The sequence below is a fragment of the Salmo salar genome, chromosome 19, assembly GCF_965601325.2.
Source record: "Salmo salar chromosome 19, fSalSal1, whole genome shotgun sequence".
NCBI classification, from domain to species: Eukaryota; Metazoa; Chordata; class Actinopteri; order Salmoniformes; family Salmonidae; genus Salmo; species Salmo salar.
The window spans coordinates 14159455-14177150 of NC_138309.1; the positions used below are offsets into that span (position 1 = coordinate 14159455).

A 17696-nucleotide genomic window follows, 5' to 3' on the forward strand; every position below is an offset into this window, starting at 1 on the left:
CACATATGCGGAGATCATCCGTTCACCTACTCTGCATCTCACAAAGACACGGCGGTTGAAACCCAAAATCTCAAATTTGGACAGATTTCCACCGGTCTAATATCTATTGCTCATGTTTCTTGGACCAAGCAAGTCTCTTCTTCTCATTGGTGTTCTTTAGTAGTGGTTTCTTTGCAGCAATTCTACAATAAAAGGCCTGATCCACGCAGTCTCCTCTGAACAGTTGATGTTGAGATGTGTCTGTTCCTTGAACTCTGTGAAGCATTTATTTGGGCTGCAATTTCTGATGCTGGTAACTCTAATGATCTTATCCTCTGCAGCAGAGGTGACTGTGGGTCTTCCTTTCCTGTGGCGGTCCTCATCAGAGCCAGTTTCATCATAGCGCTTGATGGTTTTTGCGACTGCAGTTAAAATTTTCCGCATTGACTGACCTTCATGTCTTCAAGTAATGATGGACTGTCATTTCTCTTTGCTTATTTGAGCTGTTCTTGCCATAATATGGACTTGGTCTTTTACCAAATAGGGCTATCTTCTGTATACCACCCCTACCTTGTCACAACACAACTGATTGGCTGAAACGCATTAAGAATGAAAGAAATTCCACAAATTAACTTTTAATAAGGCACACCTGTTCATTGAAATGCATTCCAGGTGACTACCTCATGAAGCTGGTTCAGAGAATGCCAATAGTGTGCAAAGCTGTCATCAAGGCAAAGGGTGGCTACATTGAAAAATCTTAAATCTTAAATATATTTTGATTTGTTTAACACTAATTTGCGTACTACATGATTCTACAAATGTGTTATTTCATAGTTGTGATGTCTTCACTATTATTCTACAATGTAGAAAATAGTAAAAATAAAGAAAATCCCTTGAATGAGTAGGTGTGTCCAAACTTTTGAATGGTACTGTATATATCTATACAGTGGGTTCTTTATATCAGTGGGTTCTGTCTGGAGTACCCCTGAAGTCCCCGCTCATGTGCATTTTGCCAGTAAGCCTAGGGTCTCATGAGTCTTCTCAAGTACCATCTGTGGATAGGCCAAGTCCCCCCCAGGAGTCCTTGTACCCCTGGTTGGAACCACTGCTTTCTATCACTAGCTATATGATAATCTAGCTACCAGCTCACATTGAAAAATGTTGTCTGTCGTCCAACGGCTTTTACCCAGATCAAGGATTCCCTTCACCAATATTTTTCTGTGTGTGCGTGTGCGCGTGTGTGTGCGTGAGTGTAGACAATTGGGCCTAAGGAGGGTTGGCAGGTGTACAGCTCTGCCCAGGATGCCGATGGTCGGTGTATCTGCACGGTGGTGGCACCTGAACAGAACCTCTGCTCCAGAGATGCCAAGGGAAGACAGCTCCGCCAGCTACTGGAGAAGGTACCCCGCAAACATGCATGTACTCACACACACACACACACACACACACACACACACTAATACAAACTAACCCTTAGTCTCTCTTTATCGTTCTCCCTCCCTCTGTCTCTCTCTCTTTCTCTCTCCCGCCCTTTTTCTCTCTCTACCTTTCTCTCCCTCTCTTTCTCTCTCCCCCCTTTCTCTCCCTCTCTCTTTCTCGTTCTCCCTCCCTCTGTCTCTCTCCCTCTCTCTTTCTCTCGGTCCTCTGCTTTCACCTGCTTTTAGCTCTTTCCAGGAATCAGCTGACCTTCATCGGATGTGTCAGATGAACACACAACACCTACCATAGAATGAACACACAACACCTACCATAGAATGAACACACAACACCTACCATAGAATGAACACACAACACCTACCATAGAATGAACACACAACACCTACCATAGAACGAACACACAACACCTACTATACAATTAAGCAACTAGCTCTCAGTGTCACATCAGAATTAGACATTCATCCATGTTTCGCAAACGTCACATTTGTAAGTGTTTAAGGTTAGAGTTAAGTTTAGGCATTAACTCTGAACATTTAAGGTTAGAGTTAAGTTCAGGCATTAACTCTGAAATCCTGAGGTTAACTGTGAATGGTTAAGGTAAGGGTTAGGGTTTGAGATAGGCTTAACCCTTTGACACGTACCAACAAACGGGTGTGATCATTCTACAGTGGTCCCTGCAGCGTACGCTCAAACCGGTGTGATTAGTAAGGCTTATTTAGAACGTCCAGTTTTCATTGACACAACAGTCAGCGTTTGAGCTGGCCACACTGTTATTTCACAAAAGCATTTTGCACAAACACAGTCCTTACAAAGTTATGTCCTGAATGTGACCAGTTTATTTTTGGATGCAATGTTCAGACATTCACAGAAGTAGCGAGAGCATAGCAGAAACATCCAAACTCAGAAAATGTGGGCTACATTAGTCCTAGCGCTAACTGATGAAAGATTGATGTAACTCAAGCGGTCATATTTAGCTAACTCTTTTGCTGACACAAACCACAATATGAATTAGCTAATAGCAATTACTATTTACAATTCATCACATCACGGGTGAGCTCACCATTGATACAAATAATTGAGTAAAACAATCCGACGATGGGTAGTTTTTGCACGCCACCATGTTTGTTTTTCACGTCAACCAAAGATATTAGAAGAGGAGATGATATGGATTTGGGTCTGTTTGCACTATGCATGATGAAGGGGGTGTGTCATCTACGAACATTCACCTCCCTTTATTCACTTTCAGGAGTTTACTCTAAAGATGAGGGAACCATTCCTTCACCTCATTACAATATCTTTGGTCTGACAGATTTTTACGTTACACCCAGAATGCAGTGTATAATGTCAACAAACATGGCGCCACACATAGCTAGCAAATAGCTAAGCATTAGCCCATCATAATCAGTACAACCTTCAAGAAATGATTTTACACGCATCATAGGTGTCCATTACAATCTATGCGATAATCGGAATGCATTATTTGTCACCAGTACTTGAAAACATGTGAATAAAACTGTAAATACATTATTCTCCATACATACATACTGTATCCTACAGTAGAAATGACAACACTATATACAGAAAATAAGGCACTTACTTTGATAGGAACGCACACATGTCCAAAGTTATTATTTGTAAGGAAAACAACAATGAAGGCAATGCAAGCGCCAGCCAGAAAATGTGCAAGACTGCGCAAATGTCTCCATACTTGATATGCGGAAACACTGGGGAAGTGCTTGGGCTCTCCTCGAAGAGAGAAGTTGGTCTGGCTCAGTAAAGCCTCAAACATAAATTGTCTGCAACAGTGATATGGGCTACTTCTATGTGAATTAATGAGGAGGCAGCACACACCTCAATTCTGTTGTTAGAAAATAAAACTTGTTAGAAAATAATTAGAAATTGACAAGTTGAAACATACTGTAGCCTATTGATAATTAGCAAGCAGCGCATGTTAACTGTCCTGTTGCGTAACAATCACATTTCAGTGCATTCTGACATCATGTGCATAAATCAACTGACGCTGGGGGCGACCGTTAGAGATATTTGGATCTCACGCATGAAAAGGTTATAAAACAAAAACCTCAAAAACGACTTTCTATCGCTGGATTCAAACATGCAATGTTCGGCAAGATGCTTGCCCATCCTCCATCCCCGTCCACAACATCCTAACAAAACCGAAACCTACTTAAAGGTAACAGCGCTCGCTGTGGCCCCTAGTGGACAGTTTCCAACTCGTCTCCAGACATCCTCAGACATGGCTGGACGTCGAATACTGACTTGTATCACAGGTGACCTGGCTGCAATTAACACCTACCATATAATTAACACACAACACCTATCATAGAATCAACACACAAACACCTAACATAGAATCACCTAGAAGCAAAGTTACAGCACTCTGCAACATCTTAGGAACACCTGTTGTGATAGGGTTAAAAGTCACGGTACACTTCAAAGGGAGTTTTATCTTTTTACAGTGAAAGATCCCTTATAAAAGATGCTGTGTGTATTAAGTGCTGGACCTCAGTATATACAGTTATCTTCACTCTGAAGTGATCTATCATACACATTACTGGACCTCTACGATGCCAGCGCATAAGTAGAGTGATTTAAGAGAATGTCATTTATACCTGTGTGTGTGTGATGAATGGCTAGGTTGTTAATCATATGGGAGGAGAAGCTAATCATATTATTAATATGCAGATGTAGGCATCATTTTGTATCTGCTGCTGTCTGTTGAGGAGGATCGTGTTGTTAACTTGTGATTCATGTTTTCCAATGCTTCAACATGGTATACATATAAGAAAAGTAAGGCACAGATGGATAATGTCTTGAATAATTGTATTCTTTTTTTTCAACATCCATTTCAGGTGTAGGGATACATGTTTAAATAGAGTTTTCAAACAGGTCTGAATTCCAACTTTTCCTGAGGTGTGTGTATGTAATTCAAACTTTCACATATATGACAGTTTTTTACAATCGCTAACATCCTTTTGTCCAATCTGTAGTCACACTTTCAAAACTCTAAACACAATTAGCACAACATCCATCTGTTGTGGACCATCCCATTAACACAATCCATGTTGTTTTCACAGAATATGCAGTCAATTAACAGGTTTCTAAAATGCTTATACACTGCTCAAAAAAATAAAGCGAACACTTATTAAACAACACAATGTAACTTCAAGTCAATCACACTTCTGTGAAATCAAACTGTCCACTTAGGAAGCAACACTGATTGAAAATATATTTCACATGCTGTTGTGCAAATGGAATAGACAACAGGTGGAAATTATAGGCAATTAGCAAGACACCCCCAATAAAGGAGTGTTTCTGCAGGTGGGGACCGCAGACCACTTCTCAGTTCCTATGCTTCCTGGCTGATGTTTTGGTCACTTTTGAATGCTGTCGGTGCTTTCACTCTAGTGGTAGCATGAGACGGAGTCTACAACCCACACAAGTGGCTCAGGTAGTGCAGCTCATCCAGGATGGCACATCAATGCGAGCTGTGGCAAGAAGGCTTGCTGTGTCTGTCAGCGTAGTGTCCAGAGCATGGAGGCGCTACCAGGAGACAGGCCAGTACATCAGGAGACGTGGAGAAGGCCGTAGGAGGGCAACAACCCAGCAGCAGGACCGCTACCTCCGCCTTTGTGCAAGGAGGAGCAGGAGAAGCACTGCCAGAGCCCTGCAAAATGACCTCCAGCAGGCCACAAATGTGCATGTGTCTGCTCAAATGGTCAGAAACAGACTCCATGAGGGTGGTATGAGGGCCTGACGTCCACAGGTGGGGGTTGTGCTTACAGCCCAACACCGTGCAGGACGTTTGGCATTTGCCAGAGAACACCAAGATTGGCAAATTCGCCACTGGCGCCCTGTGCTCTTCACAGATGAAAGCAGGTTCACACTGAGCACGTGACAGAGTCTGGAGACGCCGTGGAGAACGTTCTGCTGCCTGCAACATCCTCCAGCATGACCGGTTTGGCGGTGGGTCAGTCATGGTGTGGGGTGGCATTTCTTTGGGGGGCCGCACAGCCCTCCATGTGCTCGCCGAGGTAGCCTGACTGCCATTAGGTACCGAGATGAGATCCTCAGACCCCTTGTGAGACCATATGCTGGTGCGGTTGGCCCTGGGTTCCTCCTAATGCAAGACAATGCTAGACCTCATGTGGCTGGAGTGTGTCAGCAGTTCCTGCAAGAGGAAGGCATTGATGCTATGGACTGGCCCGCCCGTTCCCCAGACCTCAATCCAATTGAGCACATCTGGGACATCATGTCTCGCTCCATCCACCAACAGACTGCACCACAGACTGTCCAGGAGTTGGCGGATGCTTTAGTCCAGGTCTGGGAGGAGATTCTTCAGGAGACCATCTGCCACCTCATCAGGAGCATGCCCAGGCGTTGTAGGGAGGTCATACAGGCACGTGGAGGCCACACACACTACTGAGCCTCATTTTGACTTGTTTTAAGGACATTACATCAAAGTAGGATCAGCCTGTAGTGTGGTTTTCCACTTTAATTTTGAGTGTGACTCCAAATCCAGACCTCCATGGGTTGATAAATTGGATTTCCATTGATTATTTTTGTGTGATTTTGTTGTCAGCACATTCAACTATGTAAAGAAAAAAGTATTTAATAAGATTATTTCTTTCATTCAGATCTAGGATGTGTTGTTTAAGTGTTCCCTTTACCCAATACCAAAATTATGGCTCTTTCTTGTCTTATTTATAAATGCTTGCACACAGCATGCTAGAAATGAAGACCTAATGTTCGAAACCTTAAATATAGTATAAAGCCTCTACTTCTGCAACAACAGCAGCTCAAAAGCTATGTTGAAACAGCTATTAAGCATTTTTTCATGAACAGATCATTGAAACATTGGAAATATCTGATTTACTGTAAGTTGTGTAAAATAGACCAACTGCAGCTGATTCCAATCTCAATCGGAGACATCGCCAGGTGTTGAAGTTCTTTCAATTACATGGACATACACAGTGAAAAGGGGACTCTTTGGATTGATTTTGTTCAATGTGGATACAGAACAACACAGAGGAGCAGAGAGAGAAAAAATAATGTATGGACAAGGAAGAGGTGTAGTTGAACCAGGGAGAGGAGTAGCTGGACCAGGCAGAGGAGCAGTTGGACCAGAACTAGGGAGAGGAGAGGTAGGGGGAGAGGAGTATGAATGTGTGGTGGTGTTCAAAGGAGAGTAAGAGCTGTTGTCACTGATGAAATAAGAGCCACCATCATAGACCATGAGATTAACCATGGTCTGTCACTGAGAGAGGCTGGTGAAAGAGTTCAGCCTAATACCATGGTCTATCACTGAGAGAGACTGGTGAAAGAGTCCAGCCTAATACCATGGTCTATCACTGAGAGAGACTGGTGAAAGAGTCCAGCCTAATACCATGGTCTATCACTGAGAGAGGCTGGTGAAAGAGTCCAGCCTAATACCATGGTCTATCACTGAGAGAGGCTGGTGAAAGAGTCCAGCCTAATACCATGGTCTATCACTGAGAGAGGCTGGTGAAAGAGTCCAGCCTAATACCATGGTCTATCACTGAGAGAGGCTGGTGAAAGAGTCCAGCCTAATACCATGGTCTATCACTGAGAGAGGCTGGTGAAAGAGTCCAGCCTAATACCATGGTCTATCACTGAGAGAGGCTGGTGAAAGAGTCCAGCCTAATACCATGGTCTATCACTGAGAGAGGCTGGTGAAAGAGTCCAGCATAATCTCAGACGGTCAACCGTGGCTTCCACTATCTGGAATTTTCAACAAACCAACAGGTAAGTAATGCATTTCACAAAGGCTTGTTTTATCATTACTGTTGCTATGTCCCACAGTAACTGTAGGCCAGCAGTCCCAATGCAATACATATGTTGTATTTTTGTTCCTCTAAAGGACGCAACGTCTTCCTCCCTCTGGGGGAAGAGGAAAGCTCCTCAGTGAAGACCTAGAGCATGCCATTGTAGGATTGGTCATTGCTAACAATGCAATAAAACTGAGAGAAATTCAGACCAGAATTGTAGAGGACAAGCTGGTATTTCCCAATGTGGAAAGCATCAGCCTGACTACCATTGGCTCGGACTCTGACCAAACACAGAGTTGGAATGAAACAGTTGTACACAGTTCCTTTTGAAAGGAACAGTGAGCGGGTCAAGGAACTCCGGCACCAATACGTCCAGGTATGGTGTCTATCCAATATGTCTTGTTCTATAGTGAGTTTTACACTATGCTACTCTACATGTTAACATGGGTTACAGTACATACAGTAGGACATACTGAAAAGCATTGACACATACTATGTTTGATTTCTTTCAGAGAGTCATGGAGTTGGAGGTTAATCACACCCCACATGAAATCATTTATGTAGATGAGGCAGGGTTTAACCTGACAAAAACACGTCGGAGGGGAAGAAACGTCATCGGGAAAAAGGCCACCGTTGATGTGCCGGGTGAGAAAGGAGCAAATATCACAATGTGTGCTGCAATCTTGAGTGCTGGTTTGGCCCTGCAGAAATGCCAGATTGGTCCCTACAACACTGAGCGCTTTCTTTTGTTTTTAGATGACCTCCACCAACAACTGGTGCCAGAAGCAGAAAGGGAACAGGTGGGAGGAAACATGAGGACATTTGTGATTGCATGGGACAATGTAGCATTCCACCATTCACATGTAATCACAAACTGGTTTGCAGCCCATCCAAGAATGCTTTCCCTTTTCCTCCCCCTTACTCGCCTTTCCTCAACCACATAGAGGAATTATTTTCTGCCTGGAGGTGGAAAGTGTAGGATCATCGGCCACATGACCAAATGTCCCTCCTGGATGCAATGGATGCCGGCTGCAGAGACCTCTCAGCTGAAGACTGCCAGGGGTGGATAAGGCATGCCAGGCGTTTCTATCCACGGTGCATAGCGAGAGACGACGTAAGATGTGATGTGGACAAGAACATGTGGCCAAATGCTGATGATCGTATAGATTAGAACGGGACTGTGCATTTTAGTGTTTTTTTCCCTTCTCTGCCTTTTTTTACTGTAATTGTGTTTTATTTGTACACATTTGGAACCACAGGCCATGTATGTTGGATTTTTTGTTGATCACTGGCAGCAATTTCATGTTGCTAATAAAGCTTTGACTGCAGCAATTCTGTCGCTATTATTTTCTATTGTACATTCTATAAAATAAAGATGACTCATTCACTTTTAGATAGTATGTTGCCAAAAATGCACACAATTGACACTCAACCAAAGAATGTAGAGTGGTTTACAGCAAAAGGAAACTGAATTATAAAGAACAATGGATTCCATATTGTCTATTGTATGCAGGTTCTGAAACATGAAAAGCATTGCAGTTTTTGTAATGCCATCAACCGTTAGTATTTTGAAAGTCGTTGTGCTATGATTGACTATATTCTCCTCTTGGATAGAAAACATGTGCTAGTGTTTTGACAGAATGATTAGATATTGAGTCGGGTTTGTCGTGTTTTGATAGAGTTAGTGTACGTAGAGAAAGTTTTTTTATCATTTTGAAATGTAGAGATGGTATTTAATGAACAAAATTTGGTTTTTAGCAGAAAATGAACTGTTTGACTAATTGTGTGATGTAGGTGTGTTATTGTGTTAAGAGTTTATAAAAAGTACCTTAAGTATAGGTAAACGCTTGTTAGCAATTGTAAAAAAAAAAGAAAAAAAAAAGAAAACTGTAAGCCATGCTTTGTTGTCAATGGGAGAATGGGAACGTTACACCTAAATCCGAGTTAACATAAGGATCTCAAGTTAGGAGTCAGTTCAGGAGTCCGTGTTGGCCCAGTGCTGTTTGAGACGGTTATATAGATTTGATTTAGCCTGGTCCCAGATATGTTTGTGCTGTCTTGCCAGCTCCTATGGTCATTGACATGCACAACACAAACAGATCTTGGACCAGGCTAGATGTGCTTGTCTTATTTGCTGTGGTCTAGGTGCAGGACATCTTTCAGATGGTTGTTGGACATGTGTTTGTCTTGTTGGTAAAACTTTACGATGATGGTATGTAACATTCATAAAGTATTCATAAAACCTTTATATCCATGACGTGTATGTCTCTACGTCTCTGTTACAACATATACAGTATTTACCCTACTCTGGTCCAGGTGCAGAACATGTCCCAGTCCATTGAGGTGTTGAACCTACGGACTCAGAGGGACTTCCAGTATGTCATGAAGATGGAGAATCAGATGAAAGGGCTCCGGACCAAGTTCAGACAGGTAGAAGATGACAGGAAGACTATTATGGCCAAGAACTTCCAGGTACAGAACATTAAAGCACCAGAATACATTGAAGGAAGAATACATTAAAGTACAGCACATTACAGCACTAGAATACATTGACATACAGCACATTACAGCACTAGAATACAATGAAGTACAGAACATTACAGCAGTGAAATACATTGAAGTAAAGAACATTACAGCACTAGAATACATTGAAGTAAAGAACATTATAGCACTAGAATACATTGATGTACATAACATTACAGCACTAGAATACATTGAAGTACAGAACATTACAGCACAAGAATACATTGAAGTACAGAACATTACAGCACTAGAATACATTGAAGTACAGAACATTACAGCACAAGAACACATTGAAGTACAGAACATTACAGCACAAGAATACATTGAAGTACAGAACATTACAGCACTAGAATACATTGAAGTACAGAACATAACAGCACAAGAATACATTGAAGTACAGAACATAACAGCACTAGAATACATTGATGTACAGAACATTACAGCACTAGAATACATTGATGTACATAACATTACAGCACTTGAATACATTGAAGTATAGAACATTGCAGCACTAGAATTACAGCACTAGCAAACATTAAAGTACAGCCCATTTTTTATAAACAGGCCCAGGTGTTTTTTCTGACCACATGACCTGACCAGAGACATTTACTTACAATGTTATACACTGTGAGAGACACACATAGGGAAATATGTTAGATCAATTAAACAATATACAGTACCAGTCAAAAGTTTGGACACACCTAATCATTCATTGGTTTTTCTTTTTCTTTCTTTTTTACTATTTTCTACATTGTAGAGTAATAGTAAAGACGTCAAAACCATGAAATAACACATGGAATCATGTAGAAAACAAAAAAGAGTTAAACAAATAAAAATGTTATATTTGCGATTCTTCAAAGTAGCCACCCTTTGCCTTGATGACAGCTTTGCACACTCTTGGCATTCTTTCAACCTGCTTCATGAGGTAGTCACCTGGAATGCATTTAAATTAACTGGTGTGCATTAAGAATTTCTTTCCTTCTTAATGTGTTTGAGTCAGTCAGTTGTGTTGTGACAAGGTAGGAGTGGTATACAGAAGATAGCATATTATGGCAAGAACAGCTCAAGTAAGCAAAGAGAAATGACAGTCCATCATTACTTTAAGACATGAAGGTCAGTCAATACAGAACATTTCAAGAACTTTGAAAGTTTCTTCAACTGCAGTCGCAAAAACAGATCAAGCGCTATGATGAAACTGGCTCTGATGAGGACCGCCACAGGAAAGGAAGACCCAGAGTTACTTCTGCTGCAGAGGATAAGATCATTAGAGTTACCAGCCTCAGAAATTGCAGCCCAAATAAATGCTTCACAGAGTTCAAGGAACAGACACATCTCAACATCAACTGTTCAGAGGAGACTGCGTGAATCAGGCCTTCATGATCGAATTTCTGCAAAGAAACCACTACTAAAGGACACCAATAAGAAGAAGAGACTTGCTTGGGGCAAGAAACACGAGCAACGGACATTAGACTGGTGGAAATCTGTCCTTTGGTCTGATGAGTCAAAATGTGAGATTTTGGGTCACAACCACCTTGTCTTTGTGAGACGCAGAGTAGGTGAACGGATGATCTTCATGTGTGGTTCCTACCGTGAAGCATTGAGGAGGAGGTGTGATGGTGTGGGGGTGCTTTGATGGCGACACTGTCTGTGATTTATTTAGAATTCAAGGCACACTTAACCAGCATGGCTACCACAGCATTCGCAGCGATAAGCCATCACATCTGGTTTGCACTTAGTGGGACTATCATTTGTTTTTCAGCACGACAATCACCCTCCAGGCTGTGTAAGGGCTATTTGACCAAGAATGAGAGTGATGGAGTGCTGCATCAGATGATCTGGCCTCCACAATCACCCAACCTCAACCCAATTGAAATGGTTTGGGATGAGTTGGACAGCAGAGTGAAAGATAAGCAGCCAACAAGTGCTCAGCATATGTGGGAACTCCTTCAAGACTGTTGGAAAAGCATTCCAGGTGAAGCTGGTTGAGAGAATGCCAAGAGTGTGCAAAGCTCTCATCAAGGCAAAGCGTGGCTACTTTGAAGAATCTAAAATCTAAAATATATTTGATTGGATCATCACTTTTTGGTTTCTACAATGTTGAAAATTGTAAAAAAAAAAAAAAAAAAAAATGAATAGGTGGGTCAACATTTTTTACTTGTACTGTATATACACTACTGTTCAAAAGTTTGGGGTCACTTAGAAATGTCCTTGTTTTTTAAAGAATAGCAAATTCTTTTGTCCATTAAAATAACATAAAATTGATAAAAAATACTGTGTAGACGGACGGTCTCAACGTCGACAGTGAATAGGCGACTCCGGGATGAGTTCCTTTGTCCAGTGTCTTTGTTCTTTTTCCCATCTTAATCTTTTCTTTTTATTGGCCAGTCTGAGATATGGCTTTTTCTTTGCAACTCTGCCTAGAAGGCCAGCATCCCGGAGTCGCCTCTTCACTGTTGACGTTGATTCTGGTGTTTTGCGGGTACTATTTAATGAAGCTGCCAGTTGAGGACTTGTGAGGCGTCTGTTTCTCAAACTAGACACTCTAATGTACTTGTCCTCTTGCTATTCTGGTTAGAGCCAGTTTGCGCTGATCTGGGAAGGGAGAAGTACACAGCGTTGTACGAGATCTTCAGTTTCTTGGCAATTTTTCGCATGGAATAGCCTTCATTTCTCAGAACAAGAATAGACTGACGAGTTTCAGAAGAAAGTTATTTGTTTCTGGACATTTTGAGCCTGTAATCGAACCCACAAATTCTGATGCTCCAGATACTCAACTAGTCTAAAGAAGGCCAGTTTTATTGCTTCTTTAATCAGAACAACAGTTGTCAGCTGTGCTAACATATTTGAAAAAGGGTTTTCTAATGATCAAATTAGCCTGTTGTAAACTTGCATTAGCTAACACAACGTGCCATTGGAACACAGGAGTGATGGTTGCTGATAATGGGCCTCTGTACGCATACGTAGATATTCCATAAACAATCAGCTGTTTCCAGCTACAATAGTCATTTACAACATTAACAATGTCTACACTGTATTTCTGATCAATTTGATGTTATTTTAATGGACAAATAATGTGCTTTTCTTTCAAAACAAGGAAATGTATAAGTGACCCCAAACTTTTGAATGGTAGTGTATATACTTCTCCATGTACCCATATTTCACTTTATTTTCAACAACCCCTTTTTTCCTCTACTCCACTTTTCCTCTTCCCTCTGGCTCAGCCTGGCCTCAGCCATACAAAGCATACTATATGTATTTATTTAGACCTCCAAGATGTATGATAATGTGCTAATGGTCTAGTTAATTTAACAGAAACGAAAGTAGGGAGGTTTGTCAGGGGGATGGTTGGGTGCATATTGCGACTGTCTAGCAATACAAATGTTCTGTGTTCGAGAAGCGTAGGGGACAAGTGTAACATCATAGCTAACCCTTCCTCTAACCCTTATTCTAACCTTAACCCATTTCACCTAACCTGCTACTTGAATTATCCTAACCTTTCTCATTAGTTCTTCTAACCACCAACATAAATTCCCCCCTTAATTCTCCTTTGTCGTTACCACGCAACACGCAACCTGGTCTCAGAAAAAGACATAATACTATACATCAATAAGTTACATCATCCAATTAGTATGCTATTGTACTACTGGGTAAGACATATGATACTATAAATCCTCTAATTTCAATCTTAATGTAACATAATGTAACGAAATACAGTATATCATACTAAATGGACAAATATACGTACCAAATCCCACAAATTTCCATGAGACAAGGTTGCATGGCTTCCTATCACCGCTCAGAAGGTGTGTTAAGTGTGTCTTAAGTGGTTTCTATCTCCCCTCTGGGATTTCTCTTAATCCAGGCCATTCTGTCTCTGTCCTGTGCCTGTCTCTGCTCCAGGAGCTCAAGGAGAAGATGGATGAGCTGCAGCCTCTGATCCCTGTGTTGGAACAGTACAAGACAGACGCCCAGCTCATCTCCTCCTTTAAAGAGGAGATCAGAAACCTGTCCATGGTGCTCACAGCTATCCAGGAGGAGATGGGGGCATACGACTATGACGAGCTCTACCAGAGGGTGCTGAGACTGGACAGCAGGCTCCGCAACTGCATGGGCAAACTCAGTGAGTAGAACCAGATCAATGCATGGGCAAACTCAGTGAGTAGAACCAGATCAATATCAACTGCATGGGCAAACTCAGTGAGTAGAACCAGATCAATATCAACTGCATGGGCAAACTCAGTGAGTAGAACCAGATCAATGCATGGGCAAACACAGTGAGTAGAACCAGATCAATATCAACTGCATGGGCAAACTCAGTGAGTAGAACCAGATCAATGCATGGGCAAACTCAGTGAGTAGAACCAGATCAATATCAACTGCATGGGCAAACTCAGTGAGTAGAACCAGATCAATGCATGGGCAAACTCAGTGAGTAGAACCGGATCAATATCAACTGCATGGGCAAACTCAGTGAGCAGAACCAGATCAATATCAACTGCATGGGCAAACTCAGTGAGTAGAACCAGATCAATATCAACTGCATGGGCAAACTCAGTGAGTAGAACCAGATCAATATCAACTGCATGGGCAAACTCAGTAAGTAGAACCAGATCAATATCAACTGCATGGGCAAACTCAGTGAGTAGAACCAGATCAATGCATGGGCAAACACAGTGAGTAGAACCAGATCAATATCAACTGCATGGGCAAACTCAGTGAGTAGAACCAGATCAATATCAACTGCATGGGCAAACTCAGTGAGTAGAACCAGATCAATATCAACTGCATGGGCAAACTCAGTGAATCATCCGTTGTGTATTTATGGCTCACTCCACAATAACTGTATATGGAGAAAATCAAGAATTCCTCACATAAACAGTGTTGTATTCCAATGGGTTTGGAGACTCTGAAGAGACAAAATCAGGATGAGATCTTTTAATGAGATCAGTTTTACCTGCTATATATAATCTACTATTTTACTCTACCTGATCTTAATGGGAAAAGGGATGAAAGGATCTGATTTATAAAAGGTAATGGCATAATCGAGATCAAAGATTGAGTATCTTGATATAAACGTAATATTGAACAACATAAATAAATAACTGAGAGCTAAGCATAGATAATATGATAGAATCTTTTATCGCTGCGGTTTCCATTCTCAAGCACAGTTACACTGTAATATCCATAAACAAGAAAATGACTATGTTCTTTCATCTGTGAATTAGTTGGAACCTCAAACACATTACTATGCATGTGCGTTTGCATACGGTGTTATGTGTGTGTTTGCATATTTCTGCAACTCTGCAATACCATGTGGGATACGACAAATAGTACTGTAAAGCCCAGTATTAGTAAACAGCTTTCGCATGTAGTCAATACCTACTGCCAATTGATTGAGTCCGATATGATTGCCTTAGGCCTTAGACTTGAGTGTACGTGTTTCTGCCAGCCTGGTTTTAATATGCACAGTGTTGTTGAGTAAACTCTCCGGTGGCACAGGCATGAAATTGGCTTGAGAAATCTATTTAGAAGAGGAGGAAAAAACAGTTCATCTTATCGCTGCATTTCTTTATTAACAGCATGTGGGAAATTAATGAAAATCACTGGACCTGTAACAATAAAGACATCTGGCACCCGGTTTGGGGCATGGATGACTGATCCACAGGCCTCTCAGAGAAACAACAGGGTGAGTTATGGGATGGGAGTGGAGGAGGTGGAAGGTGACTGGGCGTCTATGTTGGTGATAGCTCTTTTTCTGTGCGTGTCTCTGTTGACTACATCTCGGTTTTGTTTTCAGAGTATAGGGCAGGATTTATAACAATAATCTAATATTGTCATGACCAAACATCATGGTGTTGATTTTCATATAAGGCTGTTTCTGGGGATATTTAATTGCTTCTCTGATGCAGAGTATAATAAAATTTGATTTATAAGGCATGTGAAGTGGTTCATATGTTATATTCATAAGGGAGATGGAGGAAAAGGTGACCTTTTCGTAAAGATATTTTTGCATGTTTGTTGCATGTTTATTCAGTCTGTGTTCAGTGTGATAGACAGTTTGTGGTTTTGACTAATTCCTGCTTTTCATCTTTCTTTGACATAGGTCTGGTACATGGACAGCTACACCAACAGTAAGATTGTCCGTGAGTACAAGACCATGGAAGACTTTGTGGCTAATGTGGTGTCTCGAACCTACAACCTTCCATTTAAATGGGAGGGAACCGGTCACGTGGTATACAATGGATCCCTGTACTACAACAAGTATCAGAGTAACATCATCGTGAAGTACAGTTTTGAGACGGGTCGGGTGCTGGCTCAGCGGGCTCTGGAGTACGCCGGCTTCCACAATACCTACCCCTACTCCTGGGGCGGATACTCCGACATCGATGTCATGGCCGACGAACTGGGCATGTGGGTGGTGTACGCAACCAATCAGAACGCGGGAAATATCGTCATTGCCCAGATGGACCCGGACACCCTGGAAGTCCAGAAGACATGGAACACGGAATATTCCAAACGGAATGCGGGGGAATCCTTTATGATCTGCGGAACACTCTACATCACCAACTCTCACCTGACTGGTGCTAAGGTTTACTACTCATATTCCACCAAGACCTCCAGCTATGAGTACACAGACATCCCCTTCCACAACCAGTACTTTCACATGTCCATGTTGGACTATAACGCCAGGGAGAGGGCGCTCTATGCCTGGAACAATGGACACCAGGTGCTGTTCAATGTCACTCTGTTCCACGTCATCAAAACCGAAGATGACTCCTAGAAGAGAAATGAGAACAAATGTCAATGTCCTCATATGGATACCATACAAATGAGAACAACAACTCTCAAAGAGAAAGCACCATCGTTTGTGATATACAAGGGACCTTGTACTAACTCCCTTGTTCATGTTTTTTCTTCTCCGCCCTAAAATGAACTGGGCTGTCTTTACATTGCCATTACTTGAAGAAATCACCTTTTTGTATTTTCTGGGCCAGAACACTTGAACACGGACAGAATGGCATTCCGTTTCCATTCTTCCTTTTTTAACTTCTTACATCGCTGCTGAAAAGACGACTTTTACTGTATGGCCTTACTCACTGCTGTCTTTTGGATCGGTATCAGCCGAAGGCTCTAGATTGCTTTTGTGCATGAATGTCTGACATTTTGTCTGATGTAGTTTCTGATGATGTATTAGCTACGTTTCTGTTCTAGACCTTTAGTTGTCACAGTGTTTGTGCTGATGTCTATTTAAAGTATTTTAACCGGGGAGGTTGAAGATCATCCCCTCCAGACTATTTGCTGCCATGTATGTAGAGGTCATTTATAGCATAGCAAAATGGACAGTCTTATCAACTTATTAAAAATCTTGCAGTAACAATTTTATGTCTCTATGTGAGAGTTAAGTCCATATTTTTTATAAAATACTGTATCATAAAAGCGTATCCGTTTTTATTTGTCCATGTTTAATAAGGCAGTACATACTCTTATAGTAAAAACTGAAATGAACCAATCCAGCACCAAATAAATCCTATGCTTTTATCTTGGCCTGAAGATGTTGCATTTTGATATCTATTGTGCCTGTAACATTTTTTGAGATAAGTGTGACCAAAAATATAACTGAAAAAGGAAAATATCAGAGGAAAACATCAACATCTCTATGCCAAGATAAAAATAGCTAAGCTGAAAGAAATCATATTATGAAGGCCCCATTTATGAATGATGATGATGGTGGGGATGAAGGTGATGTCTTGCGAATATTGAAATTGTAATGTTTCCATTTCTGAGGCTTTTTCATTTTTAACGTTTAACATTTAAGTCATTTAGCAGACGCTCTTATCCAGAGCGACTTACATCTGATGGGTTGAGTGCTATCCTATGGCATTCCAATCAGGAAGTTCAGGAACAGGCAGAAAAAAGCTGGGATGATTCCCCACTAGTCTCCACCCTCTG

The 17696-nt window shown here is 41.5% G+C and overlaps 1 protein-coding gene across 2 annotated transcripts in view; it reads left to right on the forward strand.

Moving 5' to 3' along the window:
• The window catches only part of olfm3a (olfactomedin 3a), a 31090-nt gene extending 13966 nt beyond the window's left edge, over positions 1-17124 (forward strand). The window contains exons 2-6 of one of the 2 annotated variants that reach the window (XM_014157337.3): positions 1236-1379; positions 9540-9695; positions 13647-13866; positions 15326-15432; positions 15850-17124. In XM_014157337.3, the coding sequence (XP_014012812.1) occupies positions 1236-1379; positions 9540-9695; positions 13647-13866; positions 15326-15432; positions 15850-16527 (1305 nt within the window). In that variant the 3' untranslated portion in view covers positions 16528-17124. Of the gene's footprint in view, positions 1-1235; positions 1380-5577; positions 7869-7979; positions 9696-13646; positions 13867-15325; positions 15433-15849 lie in introns of those variants that run through there. The other variant, XM_082965635.1, reaches the window with a different exon arrangement.
• The last annotated feature ends 572 nt before the right edge of the window (positions 17125-17696 follow it).